Source organism: Hemiscyllium ocellatum, chromosome 26, assembly GCF_020745735.1.
Source record: "Hemiscyllium ocellatum isolate sHemOce1 chromosome 26, sHemOce1.pat.X.cur, whole genome shotgun sequence".
NCBI classification, from domain to species: domain Eukaryota; kingdom Metazoa; phylum Chordata; class Chondrichthyes; order Orectolobiformes; family Hemiscylliidae; genus Hemiscyllium; species Hemiscyllium ocellatum.
Genome location: NC_083426.1, coordinates 23982527 through 24001161, shown reverse-complemented (window position 1 = coordinate 24001161; position 18635 = coordinate 23982527). Strand labels below are relative to the sequence as shown.

Sequence of the window (18635 nt, the reverse complement as noted above, 5' to 3'; positions counted from 1 at the left end):
TCTGGGAAAATATAATCATTTCAAACAATTTTTATCCTGAAGCCAAACTGTTAAGAACTGAAAGTTAACTACGGTATCAGGATTTATTGTAAAGTTAAAGTCAGATAAAATAGAGAAAAGTCAGTTTTCTTATCAGATGTCTTCACAAGTTGTGTATAATTGAAAAATTACCTTCCAGTCATTTAGTTCTTTTGCAGTCAAAAGGATAATCAATAGTTACTGAATTTTCCTTTTACAGTATCCTAGAATCATTTAGGAATTCTGCAGCAATGTAGAAATTCCAATGGCTTGCTTTCTTTTCCACTTCCCCAATCTGTATTGTCCAAGCTATTGTGTCATTGATGTAACCCCTGGTCACATTCATCAATTTACAAATCTGGGCAAACTGTGCACAATCTTTTTTTTCAGTTAAAGCACATTGGTTGTTATGTGGATTGAGTTTCAATGTAGTAATGCTTTGTAACATTATTTCAAATATTTTATTAATGCATCTTGGTCTTGTGCTTCTTGGTTTTGGATGCAGTTTGTTTTATAGCTTCCAGTAAGGGGAATCATCGTGTCTTACAGTGCAAAAAGAGGCCCTTCAATGTTTTTTTGTCCAGGATAATCATCAAGCACCTATCTACTCTCATCCCATGTTGCAGTACTTGGCTCACTGAGTTGTGTGCTCTGGCTTTTCACACCATTTTACATAGAACCACATTGAAGAAGTTACTTGAACAAGACTTGAAATTATGCTGTAACAATAATATTCAACTGCTTAACATGTTTGGTCAATATCTTAGTTATTAACCTGCTTATAAAAAATATTTTAAGCCCTGCTTAGAATAGAAGACAATTAAATTTTACAAAGAATGTTAAACATTCAGACATCCCTATTGTACAGCATAATTTTGAAAACAATAAGTTTGGGCTTTTCTGATCCTGTATCTTTCTATTAAGGACTTTTTTGGGGGACTGAGGTGATGGAATGCAAAGTGTCTCCCAATCGTAATGTTTCTGAGAATGTTGCCTTGATGCTCATTTCAGTCTTGATTAGATTCATGATTCTACTAAATTAAAAGGCGGGTGTTCTTATATCCAGTTCCTGTTTATGTACACAGAGAAACTGCTGTAATGTGATGAATACTGTTAACTATGCATCTATTGGTTTCTGTTCTAAAATATTAATAAAGTACACATTGAAAAGAATACTAAAAAGGGAAAGTATTTTCAACTTAGAAAGTGTACTAGAATATTTGCACATTCCTAAATCATGAAATAAAACATTCCGGACAAAATAATCTGCTATACATTGTCAATTTCAGGTTACTATATCTGTTTCAACTACATTTATTTAAAAACTGCCAGTATGTACATTAAGGAACTCACTGTACAATTCACTGTTAAAAGCATTCAGTATTCTGGTCTTTTGTGGTGACAACAATGGAAAAATCTTTTTTTTTCAGATAAAATAGTGGAAGCCTTTACTTTCAGTCAAACATTGAATCTATACAATATTAACAGACACCATATTAACAGAAAAAAATGAGCAGCATTTTTTTAAATAAAACATCCTGCAGTTCCTACTCACTTTTCCCTTAGAACTATGTTAACCAACTTAAAACAGAAAAGCATGTACAACACACATTTTCTCTCAAGACAACTTAAAAATTATATCAAAATATCTACAAACAACTGTCTTGTAAAAAAAAGTTCAAAGTAGGCATTGGTCTGAGAACAACTCCACGACAGCTGGAGCATGAAGGCCATTTGGCTAAAGGCATTTGTTTTCACATGTGGTGAATGTAGTTACAATTAATCGGCTTGTATTTGCCCAGTTATAGCATACAACTCTCTATGAGAGCTATTCAAAGGGGACTGCCATATGTGCAACCTTTGACAATGTAGTTTCCCAAAGACAAACACAAAATCAAAACTGGTAATTGGATTATAAATAAAGATTCATCATTACCAAATAAGACAGGCCATGTACGCCATTTTGACTTTATACAATTCCCAAATAGTACCAATGGTTTTTAGTAGAAAATACTCAATCCATTCCGACTGTATTGAATATGTGATTGAGAAAACAAAAATACCAAGTTTTCAGTGCAGCAAAACATTCTCTTCATTTTAACAGAATTAAATGCTTTTGCATATTAAAAAAAAACTGTAGGTTTAAATTTAAGATAGCCATAATTACAAGTTACGTGACCTTATTGTAAGGCAATTTATATTATTCCTGTAATGTGTGTCTCTTACATCCTATAATTTGGACAGTTGAAGTCAAAAAAAGCCTTTGATTGAGGTTGTCTAGGGGAGTTTTCAATACGGGGCTATAATCATGAACAGTTATCATATAAACAGTAGTTACAATAAATTCCCTGAAGCTTTAAGTCTTTCATTTTTCTGCACATTGTTTGAGAACTCAAAATTCTGAAACTTTAATTGGTTTCTTTGAATTTTGGTTGCTCCATGCGCTGTCCTCACTGTTCCGAAGTAGGTCTGGGTGCATTTTGATCATTGTGTACTGTGGTTTCCAGGCACCCACTTTGTTCAGAACAGCATTTCAGCAAGATTTGGCACTGACAATAAGTGATCACTTCTTCCAGACACCCTCTCCTGATGACAGCAGTTCCTTTCCTTTCCATATTAGACAAGTCTGCTTATGTGCGAGCATTGCGCTTTGGGACAAGGCACAGGTCACCAGTGCTATCGGAAGTAAGCAAAGTGACATCGCCACAGCTTTTTAGCCATCCTCTTCATCCTATGCTGACAAGTCATATCGAGGTCTCATCACTGCTACTGGGTGTGAAAAGAACAAAAGAAAAAAAAAATGCATGATCATGATTGTATGCTGAAAATAGTGTAATGGAAATCAACTGTGCATTTTATAATTGGTGGTATAAGGCTGACAGTGAGATTTTGTTTGAAATTAACCAAATGTTTCAATGGAGGAAATTAAAAAATAGAAATCTGTAAGTTTGATGAGGAGAGAAAAGAGATAAAAATTAGTTTAGAAGTCAAATACACTGAGACATAGATATTAATTTGAATTTATATCACTGAACATATTTTAAGAATGTTTTGCCAGATCCCAGGCTGAAAATAACACTTATGTTTAATAAAAAAAAATTGACCAAAAGGTACAGAAAGCTCTGAGAAAACTCTATGTTGATCACTAAACAATTTCTTTCACAAAATTTGTCCTGCTCTTTAAAAGATAAATCAAGTAATTCCCAAATTATGTATAGTATCATAGAAGGTTACAGCACAGAAACATACCATTTGGCCTTTTGTGTCCATGCCAACTCTCTGGAAGAGCAACTCATCAAGTCCCACTCCCCTAACCTTTCCTCATACCCCTGCAAATTCTTTTATTTAAGTTAGTTATCCAGTTAAACATGCCTCCATCACACTCTCAGGGACAGTATAGAATCATAGAATCTGAGGAAGCAGGCTATTCAGCCCATAGAGTCCACACAACAATGCCCCCTCCGCCTCCCAATCCAGAGAGCATCCCACCCAGACTCATCTTGTAACCCTACATTTCCCACGACTAATCTACCTAGTCTACACATCCCTGGACACTATGGGCAATTTAGAATGACCAATCCGCCTAACCACACATCTTTGGAATGTGGCGTGAAACTGGAGGAAACGCGCACAGAGACAGGGAGAATGTGCGAATTCCACACAGCCAATTACCCGAGGGTAGAACAGGTGCTGTGAGGCAGCAGTGCTAGTTATTGTGCTGCCCTGTATTTCAGATTCCTACCATGAGTTGTGTGATAAGGATTTCTTTGCTTATGTCATCATTACCTTTTCAATCATCGTAAACCAGTGTGCTTTGGTTCTTGACCAACCCAAACAGTTTCTCCCTATTTACTCTATCCAAATACCTCAATATTTTGATAAGCTCTATCAAATTGTTTAATTATCAAATTGCTTCTAATTTAATCTCTTCTCCAAGGAAAACAGTTTAACATTTTGGTTTAAAGTTGAAAAAGTACCCTGTCGGTTACTTTTCTGTCCTCAGTAATCTGAACTTCTCTGTCGTGCTGCATGTGCATATAAAGTAACTGTAATAGAATGTCATAACGTGCCAAATATTATGACATCTAAATCATCATTTCATATTAAAGGGCATCAAGTGTAAGGTGTCACTGAAGAACCTTAACTACCAAAAGTAAGGTAATTATCTCTTTGCAGCCTTAACACAGTTGACCTGTACCATTACCATATATTATTATCAATAACATACAGAAAGGTGATGAAAAATAGTGAATTATAGAAGATCAATCTGGTGAGAAACACAAAGAAGACAATTTCCAAAACTTGTTCCTGAAACTACACCATCAAATAACGTTGATATATACTTAATATACTGGACATAAATTCTTGACTTTGATATTATTTTAAATATGTTTTCCAAAACAATAATTTCTAGAGTCAGTGTGAAATTTCAATGTATATTGCTGACGTGATTATCTTTGGTTCTTAAATTTTTCATACCACCGTGCTCCTTTTGCCAGAAATATTGATGACACATTTGCATGGAAACAACTGGATGCCAGCACTAGTATAAACCGTACAATTCAGCTCCTTCACATTGCATTGAGCTTTGGCAATGTATAATGGTTTGTTTCTTTACTTCAGCAGTTTGTCAATGTGCTGTATTTTTGTTATGTAACACTAAGTGACAAAGGGAAGGGATACTCACTCAGACCCTGATGAATCTTCATCCACTGTGCCTGTTTTAATGCTCATAGGTATGGGCATCACTCCATTCATTTCCCCTGTTGTTTGTCTCAGTTTTGTTACACCTCCTGATCGACTTCCTTCACTGGATCCCACTGAAGATGCTCGTGAGCAGACAGTGGCAGGTTTATGGTTGGAAAGTTCATTATGAATTCGATTGATGCTGTTTTTCTCTGAGAATAATGGTAATGCTTTATTTTTCAAAATTCCTATAAATTGCAAAAAAGTAGATGAATACAGTTAACAAAAATATTTACATTAAAGTTACTTTTCATTGACGAGTATAAACGTAGTATGACAAAATTAACTAAAATATGGCACATTTATGATGAAACAAAATGGTAGGGGATTATCAGATTATCCCTCATTATAGCCGAAACAGACAAAAGTGTTGTGAAACATAGCTAAAATGTAAGTTTGTAATAAGAATTAACTGCCAGTTTGGATCTAGTTTGCTCATTGTACTGAAAAAGGCAATGACAATGTAACAGGAACAAATCAAACAAACAAATAAACCACAAACAACAATATAAATATTCTTAAAGATTAACAGAAAATTGTTTTGAGGGAAAATAAATATTATGTTTATTTTGTTACATTTTCAGTCTCTGTGTTGGAAATTGAAGGGCTTTCAAAAATCAAAAGGCTAAATTTAAAATGTATATGCAGCAACATTACATAGTATGGGGGTGGCATTTCAAATGTGCTGCATTAGCCTTTAAAATGACACATGCAGCTGGACTTTTCACAGGGCAAACTGTTACTTTCCACTTTTCCATTCTTGAAGAGCAACTTCACTGGATGAGGAGTTGAGAGAAATTAGATAAGGATTCAGATGAGGCAGTTTACTTTTTAACAGCTGGTTATTAAATGGGAAAGACCAAGAGCAAAAGGGACTGTCTCATAAATTAATGACCCAGATTTTGTGTTGACAGTAATGATGAGGCTAACGGTGCATGTCATTATTATGGAGTAATTGAGTCAGCACTTGGAGTAGACATATTCAGTTAAATACAGAAATTTGGAACTGAAGGCCCAAATTACACTGCTCCTCCACAAGTCACATAAGAACAATACCTTGCTAAAATAAAAGCAATTTACTGCAGATGCTGGAATCTGAAACCAAAAGAGAAAAGGTTGGAAAATCTCAGCAGGTTTGGCAGCATCTGTAAGGAGAGAAAAGAGCTGATGTTTCGAGTCTAACATAATGAATTTTAAAACCATAAACCTGCCACTGTCAGGGTCAGTTAGACTCGAAACGTCAGCTCTTTTCTCATCTTACAGGTGCTGCCAGACCTACTGAGATTTTCCAGCATTTTCTCTTTTGGTTTCAGATTCCAGCATCCGCATTAATTTGTTTTTATCCAGTGTTTAACCCACTGCCACCTCTCTTCCTGGAATGCCTACCCTGAAGAAGTACTGCTCTTCTCTCAAAGGGTCAGTTAGACTCGAAACGTCAGCTCTTTTCTCTCCTTACAGATGATGCCAGACCTGCTGAGATTTTCCAACAATACCTTGCTCATGAGTTGGGGTATTGAAATCCATGTAATGGCATGAGGTGCACAAGGCCTCGTGTTCAAAAGGCTGTATAGTTCCCAAGCAGAAATGAGGTGCTGTTCTTCCAGCTTGTGCCGAGCTTTGCTGGAGCACTGCATCAAGCCTGAGACAGAGATGTTGGCGAAGGAACAAGTTCTTTCTGGACTCAATATCGAACTCAACAATTTTAGGGCTGAAGGCAGCTTCATCCACGTCCTTACCTCGAGCCGCACAAACCAGACCCTTGTTATCACATGGTCTGCTATGACACACAACCCATCATTAGCACCTAATAGTCCTCATTAGCAGCCATTCATTCTCCTGAGCTGACCGTTACTCACTCTTTTCTTTGTCCAACTTCTCTCTCTCTTTGGGCTTCATTTCCAGTCTGCCCCCACCACCACCCCCCCCCCCCCCACCCCAAACTCTGATTAAAAAATAATTTTGTTGTAGCTACCATCAGTTCTGAAGAAGGATAACTGGAGCTGAAAACACTAACTCTGATTTCTCTCCATAGTTGGTGAGATTTTCCAGCAATTTCTGTTTTTGTTTCTGCTTTTGAGCATCAGTGGTTCTTTCGGGTTTTTTTTACCTTTCTGAGGTTGTGCGTTAGGGTTAGGCAATGATAATGCATTTTCTTTGTACAAGCTGTCTCCATTTTCCTTTGGCTTCTCATCCAAATAGTTAAGCTTTTCTCGGTGAAGCTCAATGTTTGCCACAGTTTCGACTTTCAAATTCTCTGACCCGCCATGACCTTCACTTTCACTTGCTGTTGTCATAAATTCTCCTGGCCAATAAGGTTTCACATGAGCAGAAATGTTGTCCACTGGAAAATCAATTGAAATTTGTTTTAAAGGCAAGCAAATGAAAAAGATTGCTTTTGTTTTATGCTGATTTGGACATCAACTTAAATACACTCTTTAAATATGATAATTAGAGAAAGACTTTCATTCATTTTTGAATATTTCCCAATGGACATTTCCAACTGGTTAAACTCATTAAACTGCTGTCGTGGTGGTGAAGACAGAAACTAACGAAAGAAGAAATACTTACAGAACACAATGTTATAGTACACCGCTCCCAGAACCAGCTACCTCTGTGTGTGCATGCGCAGATTACAATGTCGTGCTATGCCGTTCCCTGAAACAGTGATATCTATGTGCGCAAATGCAGAACACAACCAGCGATTTCTGCACACACGCGCAGAACACAAAAAAACTGTCTTTCGTGGGTTTTTGTTGTACAAGTCATCCAGATTGGCCCCAATCTTGCTATTTTGCCTATGTGGTCCCTTTTGTTTGCCATTACAGAGTGAGTATTTTGCATTAGTGTTTACTGTGGAAAGGGATATGGAAGATATAGAATGTAGGGAAATAGATGGTGACATCTTGAAAAAAGTCCATATAGCATAGGAGGAAGTGCTGGATGTCTTGAAATGTATAAAGGTGGATAAATCATCAGGACCTGATCAGGTGTACCCTAGAACTCTGTGGAAGCTAGGGAAGTGATTGCTGGCTCTCTTGCTGAGATATTTGTATCATCGATAATCACAGGTGAGGTGCCAGAAGACTGGAGGTTGGCTAACATGGTGCCACTGTTTAAGAAGGGGGGTAAGGACAAGCCAGGGAATTATAGACCGGTGAGCCTGACGTCAGTGGTGGGCAAGTTGTTGGAGGGAATCCTGAGGGACAGGATGTACATCTATTTGGAAAGGCAAGGACTGATTTGGGATAGTCAACATGGCTTTGTGCGTGGGAAATCATGTCTCACAAACTTGACTGAGTTTTTTGAAGTAACGAAAGGATTGATGAGGGCAGAGTGGTACATGTGATCTATATGGACTTCAACAAGGTTCCCCAAGGGAGACTGAGTGGCAAAGTTAGATCTCACGGAATACAGGGAGAACTAGCCACTTGGATACAGAACTGGCTCAAAGGTAGTAGACAAAGGATGGTGGTGGAGGGTTGTTTTTCAGACTGGAGGTCTGTGACAAGTGGAGTGCCACAAGGATCGGTGTTGGGTCCTCTACTTTTTGTCATTTACATAAATGATTTGGATGCGAGCGTAAGTAGTACAGTTAGTAAGTGTGCAGATTACACCAAAATTGGAGGTGTAGTGGACAGCGAAGAGGGTTACCTCAGATTACAATAGGATCTTGACCAGATGGGCCAATGAGCTGAGAAGTGGCAGATGGAGTTTAATTCAGATAAATGCGAGGTGCTGTGCTTTGGGAAAGCAAATCTTAGCAGGACTTATACACTTAATGGTAAGGTCCTAGGGAGTGTTGCTGAACAAAGAGACCTTGGAGTGCACGTTCATAGCTGCTTGAAAGTGGAGTCGCAGGTAGATAGGATAGTGAAGGCAGTGTTTGGTATGCTTTCCTTTACTGGTCAGAGTATTGAGTACAGGAGTTGGGAGGTCAGGTTGTGGCTGTACAGGATGTTGGTTAGGCCACTGTTGGAATATTGCGTGCAATTCTGGTCTCCTTCCTATCCGAAAGATGTTGTGAAACTTGAAATGGTTCAGAAAAGATTTGGAAGGATGTTGCCAGGGTTGGAGGATTTAAGCTACAGGGAGAGGTTGAATAGGCTGGGGCTGTTTTCCTAAGCGTCGGAGGTTGAGGGGTGACCTTATAGAGGTTTACAAAATTATGAGGGGCATGGAAAGGGTAAATAGACAAAGTCTTTTCCCTGGGTTGGGGGAGTCCCGATTTAGAGGGTATAGGTTTATGGTGAGAGGGGAAAGATATAAAAGAGACCTAAGGGGCACTGTTTCACACAGAGGGTGGTACGTGTATGAAATGAGCTGCCAGAGGAAGAGGTGGAGGCATTTAATAGGCACTTGGATGGGTATATGAATAGGAAGGGTTTGGAGGGATATGGGCCGCGTGCTGGCAGGTGGGTCTAGGTTGGGTTGGGATAACTGGTCGGCATGGACGGGTTGGACCGAAGGGTCTGTTTCCATGCTGTACATCTCTATGCCTCTACGACTCTACAGTTCCCTCCGCTTTCATCCCAACCTGCACATACTTCAATCCAAACAGTCCATCACTGAGACCAAGCGATTCTTTATGATCGCCTTCCCTGCCTATGGGATTGCTAAGGCTGCCAGGGAACTGATCAATATGGCCTCAACCTTGCAAAGGCTGGCTAATGAGACTGCCAATGGCTTTGTAGCTGTTAGCACGGCCATCTCTGAGGTGTCGCCTGAGGTCATTTCCACCTGTACTGTTGCGTTGCAGAACCGTTTGGCCCTTGACTATTTTCTCGTGGCACCTGTGCTGTTATCGGCCCTGAGTGCTGCATATACACTCCAGACGCCTCAGACAATATAACTAACCTAGCGGATCACATCCGCTTGGAGGCTGATAGATCCAGCAGGAAGGGAAACAGTTTTGTGATTATAATCCCCTCGGATGGCTACAAGGCAGATCTTGGGGCTCGTACCTTTTGCATGCCTTCATCATGTTCATTGTTATTGTCATTGCTTGTTGCGTTGTTATGGCTATCCTTAACTCATGCTGTAAAGTTTTGACAGTGAGAATTGTGCCGGTGCTGGCCTCCACTTGGCATCGCCTGGGAGTTACTGCCTTTCTGGCCCCACTGATGATTACTGGGTGTAGGTGGTCTGTTCGTCATGCTCCTGCATGTCTCGTACCACAAGGTGGGGTACTGAAGACAGAAACTAACTAAAGAAGAAATACTTACAGAATACAACATCGTGGTATGCCATTCCCAGAACCAGCGATCTCTGTATGCGCATGCGCAGAACACAATATCATGGTATGCTGCTCCTGGAACCTGTGATCTTTGTGTGCGCATGTGCACAATACAACGTCATGGTATGCCATTCTTGGAAGCAGTAAACTGTGCGCGCATGCGCAGAACACAAGAAACCATCTTTTGCAAGCTTTTGTTGTACACGCCATCCAGACAATAAAAACCGCTCTACCTGTTATTCGAGTAGAGACGGTGTAGTCAAGGCCCGCTGTTAGGGTCAGAATCACGCTGCCCCTCCCAAAAGCTTTCGATTTAATACATTTGATTTAATAAATTTGGTTGACTTGCTCCTAAATTTGAGTTTTAATAATTTTACTACAACATTGGAATAGTTAAGCTTTGCACCTTAATGGACATTTCAGTTTTTTAATAAGTAAACGTGAAATCAAGATTGACAGCAGCAGTGTAAACCCAAGTAACATTGATCAGCTTATTTCAACAGAAGTAGTCCATTAATAAACAGGTGCACTGTTGTTACAAGTACCATAACTGAGACCACAAAGACCTACAAATAATTAACACTGCCACATCACCTTTCAAATGGTACAAAACTCTCATCAGGTAAAAAATGAGGTCTGCAGATGCTGGAGATCACAGCTGAAAATGTGTTGCTGGTTAAAGCACAGCAGGTCAGGCAGCATCCAAGGAATAGGAAATTCGACGGCCTGACCTGCTGTGCTTTAACCAGCAACACATTTTCAGCAAAACTCTCATCAATAAATTTAAAGCATATGTTACTAAAAATATAACAAGAAATGTTTAATTAATACGTCTTACCACTTTCAGAGAAGAAACTGCACAAGCTTTGAGATAAGACTACAGTATAAATCTTCCATGGAGCAACAATCTACAATGGAATGGTACTGGCTTCTACTTTTTTCTGCTAAGATCAAGCTCCACATTTTTGATTGGAACATCCTATCCTGGCCTGGCCTGGCCTCTATGGAAATACAGAGTGCATCTGAAATTGGAGAGCTTTCTCAGAATGCTCTATCATTGGAGTAAAATAATGGGGTGGATTACGTAAGTGGGAAAAGGAGTAGGGTGCATGATGTAGGGTTGTAGTTGGATGAGGTACATATTTTAATAACTTAATTGTTGTGAAGTTAACTACATTTAGTTATAAATAGAAGAAGAAAATGCAGCGAAGATTTCACTCAGAGTCATGAGAGTTTATCGGATACTGGGTTTAGTGCTGGTGCCATGTACCCTCATGAATTGATTGAGGAAGTCTGAGTAGCTTTATCGTTACCTTTTGGAGTACTGTGATGATGATGTTTTTCATTATTTGGGGATATAATTTTTTCCCAACCTGGGTCTCCTTGATAATCATCATCTTCACTATCTGAAGAATGTGTGGAGGCATAAGATCCACTTTGGTCATCTTCCAGTGACAGATCACTGTCAGAGTCTGAATCGTGTTCTGGAAAGAAACAATAAACACTATATTTTAAGTTGTTCAGCAAATAAAAGAGAAACTTCTAATCCATATCCCTCATCTCCACCTCACACTCCCTATGTCCTCATTCTCAAACCTTTCCATCTCATGATCACCCCTCTATGACCCATCACATCTTTCCATGTCAACTTAGGCCTCCCATGTGCACTCATGGCTCTTTTTAGCCCTATGCTTCCATTGCGCAAACTCACAACAATCTATGCCCCAAATTGTGAAATCAGTCATGTCAGACAAATCTTATAATGTTAGCAATTAGGCTAATGTCAATAGAGTGAAATAGCAAGCACTGATTTTTAAACAGCAGACTTTTCACATTTTAAAACCTACAGATTTAAAGGTCCTGACATTTCCCATGACTTTATCCACCCTTTGCACACATAATGTCTGTTTTTATAAATCCCAAAAGACACTTAACCTCTCCCCAGTGGTGTCACTGGATCTATCCAAATAAGTGCTTTAAATCTCTCAAGAATTCCAATAAATTTAGTTGGACCTTCTCTTGAAAGGTGTACAGCCCACATCCCACTAATAAAAACTGGATCTGTTTTATGGCAGCTATATGTACCATTGTTTACTATAGGTATGCCCAATGATGAAGGCAGATGCCAGATTTGGGACAAGACGTTTGTAATCAGTTTCTGGCATCATGTTGGCTAAGCCAGAGACTCTCTTCTCCCAGTGAAAATTCAGGCTCATGACAAATGGGAGGACTGTACTACTGAATCCCAGCAATCTCTTACATGTTATGAATAAAGATCTCTGTGGCTGAATCAATCCCTGCTATTGATTTTTGGCAACTTGAGAGTAGAAGTTATCTTTAAAATATGTACTGATCTGAAATTCTATTCACTGACAGCATGACTGAAGAATATTTTGTTATACTCCACCAATTCCCATGCATCACCTCACTGATTTCTGATATATCAGCTATACATCACAAAATATCACCTCACAAGTAATAACTAACCAGCTACGGAACAAGTGGTTAACTAAAATACTTGCACACTAAATGGGCATCTCTTCATTAATTACAACAAAGTTTATGGGAGAATTTAGTTGAATATATTCATTTGATTGTAGTCTTAAGTGCAACAATATAAACATTTCAAGCAGAAATATGTTCTACCACCATTAAGTAGCAGGAAAGCAACAGAAAATTGTTTTCGTATTTCAAAACATCATAAAAATATTTCTTCCATATGATCAAACACTTGCATTGTTTTAGCTATTTTCATGAAGACAATTCCAAATGGAAGAATTCCACCTGGATTACATATGCACTAAATCCTCTCATCAGCTACCAATCAGGATATGGAAGTTTGCTGGTACATCCCTTTCACTGTACTAATAGTGAAATGTAAACCAGAGAATCCACCAAAGTCATTTCCTTATTATTGAAGAGCACATAAGCATTTCTTTCCTTTATTCATCATCTAGAGGCAGGATAGATGCAAATCTCTGATATACTCTCAAATAAGATTTGCAAAGCAAATTAGTCAGAATTTTCAGCACAATTAGCACAGAGGTAACATAGGATAATTCTTGAGGGTTTAACAGTTCATGCAACTTGAATGAACTATAATCTATTCCTTCGTCCAACATTATTAGATTATTTTGTTAAATGCTTTCATTTTTAATGATAAAACGGCCCTACTTTACAGCAATTCAAAGATTAAATAACAGATTCATAAAGAATGGCCTTGCTATTTAAATTGGGTTTTAAATGGATTAATGCTTTCATTCCACTTTAATTACATTTGGCTGAGAACCAGGTACTAAATCAATTAATGCAAGCTTGCACGTCTTCTGAAAGGTGTGTGTGAAGCCTGCACATTAGCACCAATATGTCTTCTTACCATCTGGGTTTGTCTTAATCTCATGGAATAAGGAAGTGGCATGGTCAGTGAGAGCAACATGGGCTTGACTTGAGGTACTATTATTCAAAGCAGCTTCTTCCCTGAAAAGAATAAAATAGTAATTTGTCATGAGCAGGCAGCCAGTTATGTTAATACAAGCACTTAGGGTCACCAATTTGACTGTGAAATATAGGCAAGGCTCTAGCCACTCTTCCTTACAAGATCAGCATGTTATTATAACACTTGCATCTTTTTCCCCCTCCAAGGAAAAAAATTTCAACTTCTCCATCCCTCATCTCTCCAATGATTAGATTAGATTAGATTAGATTACTTACAGTGTGGAAACAGGCCCTTCGGCCCAACAAGTCCACACCGACCCGCCGAAGCGCAACCCACCCATACCCCTACATTTACCCCTCACCTAACACTACGGGCAATTTAGCATGGCCAATTCACCTGACCTGCACATCTTTGTATTGTGGGAGGAAACCGGAGCACCCGGAGGAAACCCACACAGACACACGGAGAACGTGCAAACTCCACACCGTCAGTCGCCTGAGGCGGGAATTGAACCCAGATCTCTGGCGGTGATTCTCTTGAATAATTTCTGCATGCTCTTTAATTCCTTCATGTCTGCCAAAAACGCAGTGCCCAGATCTGGATTCTGAAGCTGAACTAGTGGTTTATATAAGGTCAATATAACTTCCTTCCTCTTATCCACTTATGTATCTGTCTGGGATAGTGCATGCTTTATTAACCACTTTCTTAACTTATTCTGCCACTAGAGTGACTTATGCACAAAACCACTGTGTCATATTACCTGAGGACGAATGCAATGTAGCTGTTATGGCTTTTCCCTGACCTTGAAGTACTGCTTACTGATGCAGCTGAATCACCAAAGGCTGAATGACATGCACGACCATCAATATACGTGTTGTTACACAATGACTGCTTGAAACAAAAGGCATGAGGAAATAAAGATTATTTTGTTTCATTTCAAATCAACTATTTCATGCAACTGTTCAAACATTGAGAAGTGCATCTCACTTATAGAAAAATGTACTACTCAGAAGAAGAGAAATCTTTGTTCCGTTGGAAGAAAATAACATTTGGATCAACTCATCTAATCTAGCAAATACAGACGTTGTCCATTCCAGGTGTTTATACACATATGGTTAACAACACATTTTTCTATTTATTGGTACACACCAGTGAATATACCTTCACCTTCAGTCATGTTTTTACAAAGTTTAATCATACAATATAATTGTCTGTTAGCCTCTAAAAGATTGAGATTTTCAGAAAAGTACAGAATGTCACGATATCTTTTCAATTTCTTTGATGTTAAATGGCAATAGTAGCAGAAAAAAATCATGACTTTAATTTCAATAGAATTCACAATATGAAAAAATGAATTAAGTGCTTCATATCATTTAAAAAGATGAAGGTGGGTGTATTTGTGACATCAGGTTATCAATGACTAAACAAACTATTCAAATTCTGCTGCAGCTACCTGGGATCACTAGAATCTGTTCTGAAGCAGTTTTATCACAATTCCATCTTTCGTTTTCAACATTACACAGAAATTCTGATAAAATATTTGTTACAGTGGACTAGAAACTCCAAAATGATATTTAAATTTCAACTATCTGAATGGAAGGCTCATACAACAAGATTTCAAGTTTCAATACTTGTACTACAACAAACTAAAATAGCTGCCTCTATCTCTCTGTTCCTCTCTCTCTTTCTCTTTCTCTCTCTCAGATTCTTGTGGACTAGTCTCTCTCTGTCAGGATTAGTGATATCTTTGAACACCCTGTAAGCCAATATTATTGCAGCTTCCTATGAACTCTTCAGCCAGGATTTCTTCTTCTTGGGACAGCATCGGGCAGACATGTTAACTGTTGATTCACCTACCTGCCTCATTAAAACTAGACCCTGCCAATCAATTTTACAGCTGCCTGATAAGTATCTAAAGCCTATAGCAGACCTCAATTGAGGTATTCTGACTCACAGAGACTGCTGTTGAATCAGAAGTTGGTGCTGCTGGGTCATAAAGAATGACAAATTGAGGCGTATTAGTCTTTGGATCCAGCAGAGAGAAGGTAAGGTAGTTTTCTTTTGCTTCTCTTGAGAGGGAGGATGTGGAGAGAGGGGTTCGAAAACAAGGGCAGGGCCTAACTTTCAGGGTCTACCTCCTTGCCCCACATCCATACCAAATTGGGGGAATCTATTGGAGGCAGGTTACCCTGGATACCTAGTCAGGAAACCAGCTATTTTTCTAGCCTGCAGGGGAGGTAAGTAATTGGGGAGGTTGGCCGCGACGGCCCTCAGGCAGTCAGTGAGTGACGATTTAAAGTTTTACAATCATAGTGGTTTTATAGCACTCAATATTATGTTCGGGCCATCGTGCTCATGCCAGTCATCAAGAATTTACCTCTTCTAATTGCATTTTTGAGCACTTGGCCCTGTATGTTATGGTATTCCAAGTTTTGTTTTATTCCTTCACAGGAGATGGGTGTTGCTGGCTTGGCCATAATTTTTTTTTTTGCCCATCTTTAATTGCTCAGAGAGCAATAAACAGTCTGGGTTAGATTTAGGGTCAAATATAGGCCACACACCAGGTAAGGATGGCAGTTTCTTTCCCGAAAGGTTGTTAGTGAGCCAAATAGGCTTTTCTGCCAATTAACAATGGATTTATGGTCATCATTAGACTCAATTCCAACTTTTATTTAATTCAAATTCCATGGCAGGATTTGAATCCCGGTCATCAAGACATTACCTGAGTCTCTGGAGTAACAGTCCAGCTATAAAACCACTAGGCCATTGCCTCCCTGCTCACTTAAATACTTTTTAAATGTCTTGAGGGTTCTCACCTCGATCACTCTTTTAGCTAGTGACTTCCAGATACCTAGTGTCCTCTAGGTGAAAATTATTTTCCTCAAATCCCCTCTAAACCCCTGCTCCTTACCTTAAAACTGCAACTCCATCAATACTGAGCCCTCCACTTAGGGGAAATATTTCTCTTTATCAACCCTACCCTACCTACCCTCGACTGTTGGAAGGTCAAGCAAGTCCCCAGTGGATCTTCTCACCCCAACATTAATTGAAGTGGTGAGGAGTGAACATTTTTCCAGGGCTGACATACTCAGTTATTTCTGCGGCTCACCACCTTGAAGAAGGGGAAAATATTCATTATTCCCCTCTCAAAGCAAATCTCCATGGCAATACAAAGCACATAGGTCTTTAATTGGGGTAGAAATGCTGCTTAGCTATTCCAGAGACCTCTGACTTCAATCTATCTGAGAATTAATCAGAGTTTGCAGAATAACTGTTTGAAAATCCTGACATTTCTAATGCCTCTCTGTAATTTGGAAGTGAATAGTCTACCCACAACCAGCATGGATGTTCTTGCTGTTACTTCCAGGGTTAACATCTTTGCCTTCTTCCAAACAAAATAACCTGAACTCCCCTTTAACTCTTAACAAGCAAGATATCCAAGTTTGTTGCTGGGCAGATTACAGAACTGGTCACATTCTTCTTCCATTTTAACCCAAGTTACACAGACAGCCCCCAAAACATAAACTTATTATTGTATTTCTGAGAAATTAGTTTGGAAAGAGTACTTTATTTGCAGAAAAGTAAAATATCATTAGACTAGATTTTATTGGACATTTTTAGCAGAAAGTAAGGAATAAATGCACACGAAAAAGAAAAAAATAGTTACTAACTGATGCCAATGTTGATTTTGTTGTGCCAACAGTATCATCTGTGTGCTTCTTACTGAAGGCATATTTAAAAGCTTTTCTCACTTCATTGTTGAGGATGCAACGGATGAAAATAAATGGACCCTGTAAGCAAGAAAGTCATTAGTACAAACTAACTCCACCATAAAGCACTGTAGTACTTTTCATTTAGTAATCTTGCTTAAACTGATAAACTACCACTTTTTAGATTAGACTAGATTACTTACAGTGTGGAAACAGGCCCTTCGGCCCAACAAGTCCACACCGACTCGCCAAAGCGCTACCCACCCATTCCCCTACATTTACCCCTTACCTAACACTACGGGCAATATAGCATGGCCAATTCACCTGACCTGCACATCTTTGGACTGTGGGAGGAAACCGGAGCACCCGGAGGAAACCCACACAGACACGGAGAGAATGTGCAAACTCCACACAGTCAGTCGCCTGAGTTGGGAATTGAACCCGGGTCTCTGGTGCTGTGAGGCAGCAGTGCCACCGTGCCGCCCAACTACAAGTAACAGTGAAAACATAAACATTTGTTCCATTAATGTTTTTTAACGCTTAATTTCATGAGTGAAAAAGCAATCAATATGGAAATAGAAATTGCTGGAAAAGCTCAGCAGGTCTGACAGTGTCTGTGGAGAGAAATTAGAATTAACATTTCGGGTCCAGTAATCTGCTGAGCTTTTTCAGCAATTTCTGCTTTTGTTCCTGAGTTACGGTATCTCCAGTTCTTTCAGTTTTTACTGAGTATTTGTGCCAGCTCAACATTTCCAACAGAAAGTTACACTTTCAATGTGTCTCCTCATTAATGTAGCTCATTGAATGACAGATAACTTTTAGCAACTGGAATGGTATTTTAAAAGAACAAAATACTGATTTGACAGCTTTACCTGGAGACAATTAAAACCAGCAAAGAGATAGTGGAAAACAATGGTGTCACTGTTCACAGCCAGTAAGGCCAAGAACCAGGTTGTACTGACAAGCAGCAGCACCACAAATGCTGTACGCAATCCAGACCTATTAAAACAACAATTCCAATCGTCATATTGATGTGCAATACCAACTTAGCATCTGCTTTTTAAACACTATTCTTGCATAAAACACAGTACCCCAATGACATATACAACAAAATGCACATTAAATTCATTGAAGCATGACAAGTTCAGCACTGAGTGCCATAAGATAATATTCATTCAGATGACCAAGGCTATATGGAGTATCTTAAAGGGGGAACAGGAAGAGAAGCAAAGAGGTTAGTGGGGGTGGGGACAGAATTTCATAGCTTAGGCCATAATGAAATGAAGGCATGCCATCAATGGTGGAGGAATTAAACAGTGGGCTTCCTCAAGAAGCCATAAATCAGGAGTTAAGATCTATCAGACAGTTTGGGGCTGCAAGAAGTTAGAGATAAGGAGGGACAAGATCCCAGAGGGATTTGAAAACAAGGATGAGAATTTTGAAATCACATACTGATAAACGTGTTTGGGAACAAATTCCTCATGAGTTCCAA

The 18635-nt window shown here is 39.0% G+C and overlaps 1 protein-coding gene across 1 annotated transcript in view; it reads right to left on the bottom strand.

Moving 5' to 3' along the window:
- Positions 1 to 1302: 1302 nt before the first annotated feature.
- Positions 1303 to 18635, bottom strand: part of celsr2 (cadherin, EGF LAG seven-pass G-type receptor 2) — a 319864-nt gene continuing 302531 nt past the window's right edge. The window contains exons 29-36 of the mRNA XM_060845021.1: positions 18016 to 18142; positions 17105 to 17224; positions 14194 to 14324; positions 13374 to 13474; positions 11311 to 11481; positions 6872 to 7105; positions 4706 to 4952; positions 1303 to 2787 (exon numbers count right to left, since the gene is read on the bottom strand). Of these exons, the coding sequence (XP_060701004.1) occupies positions 2763 to 2787; positions 4706 to 4952; positions 6872 to 7105; positions 11311 to 11481; positions 13374 to 13474; positions 14194 to 14324; positions 17105 to 17224; positions 18016 to 18142 (1156 nt within the window). The 3' untranslated portion in view covers positions 1303 to 2762. The remainder of the gene's footprint in view (positions 2788 to 4705; positions 4953 to 6871; positions 7106 to 11310; positions 11482 to 13373; positions 13475 to 14193; positions 14325 to 17104; positions 17225 to 18015; positions 18143 to 18635) is intronic.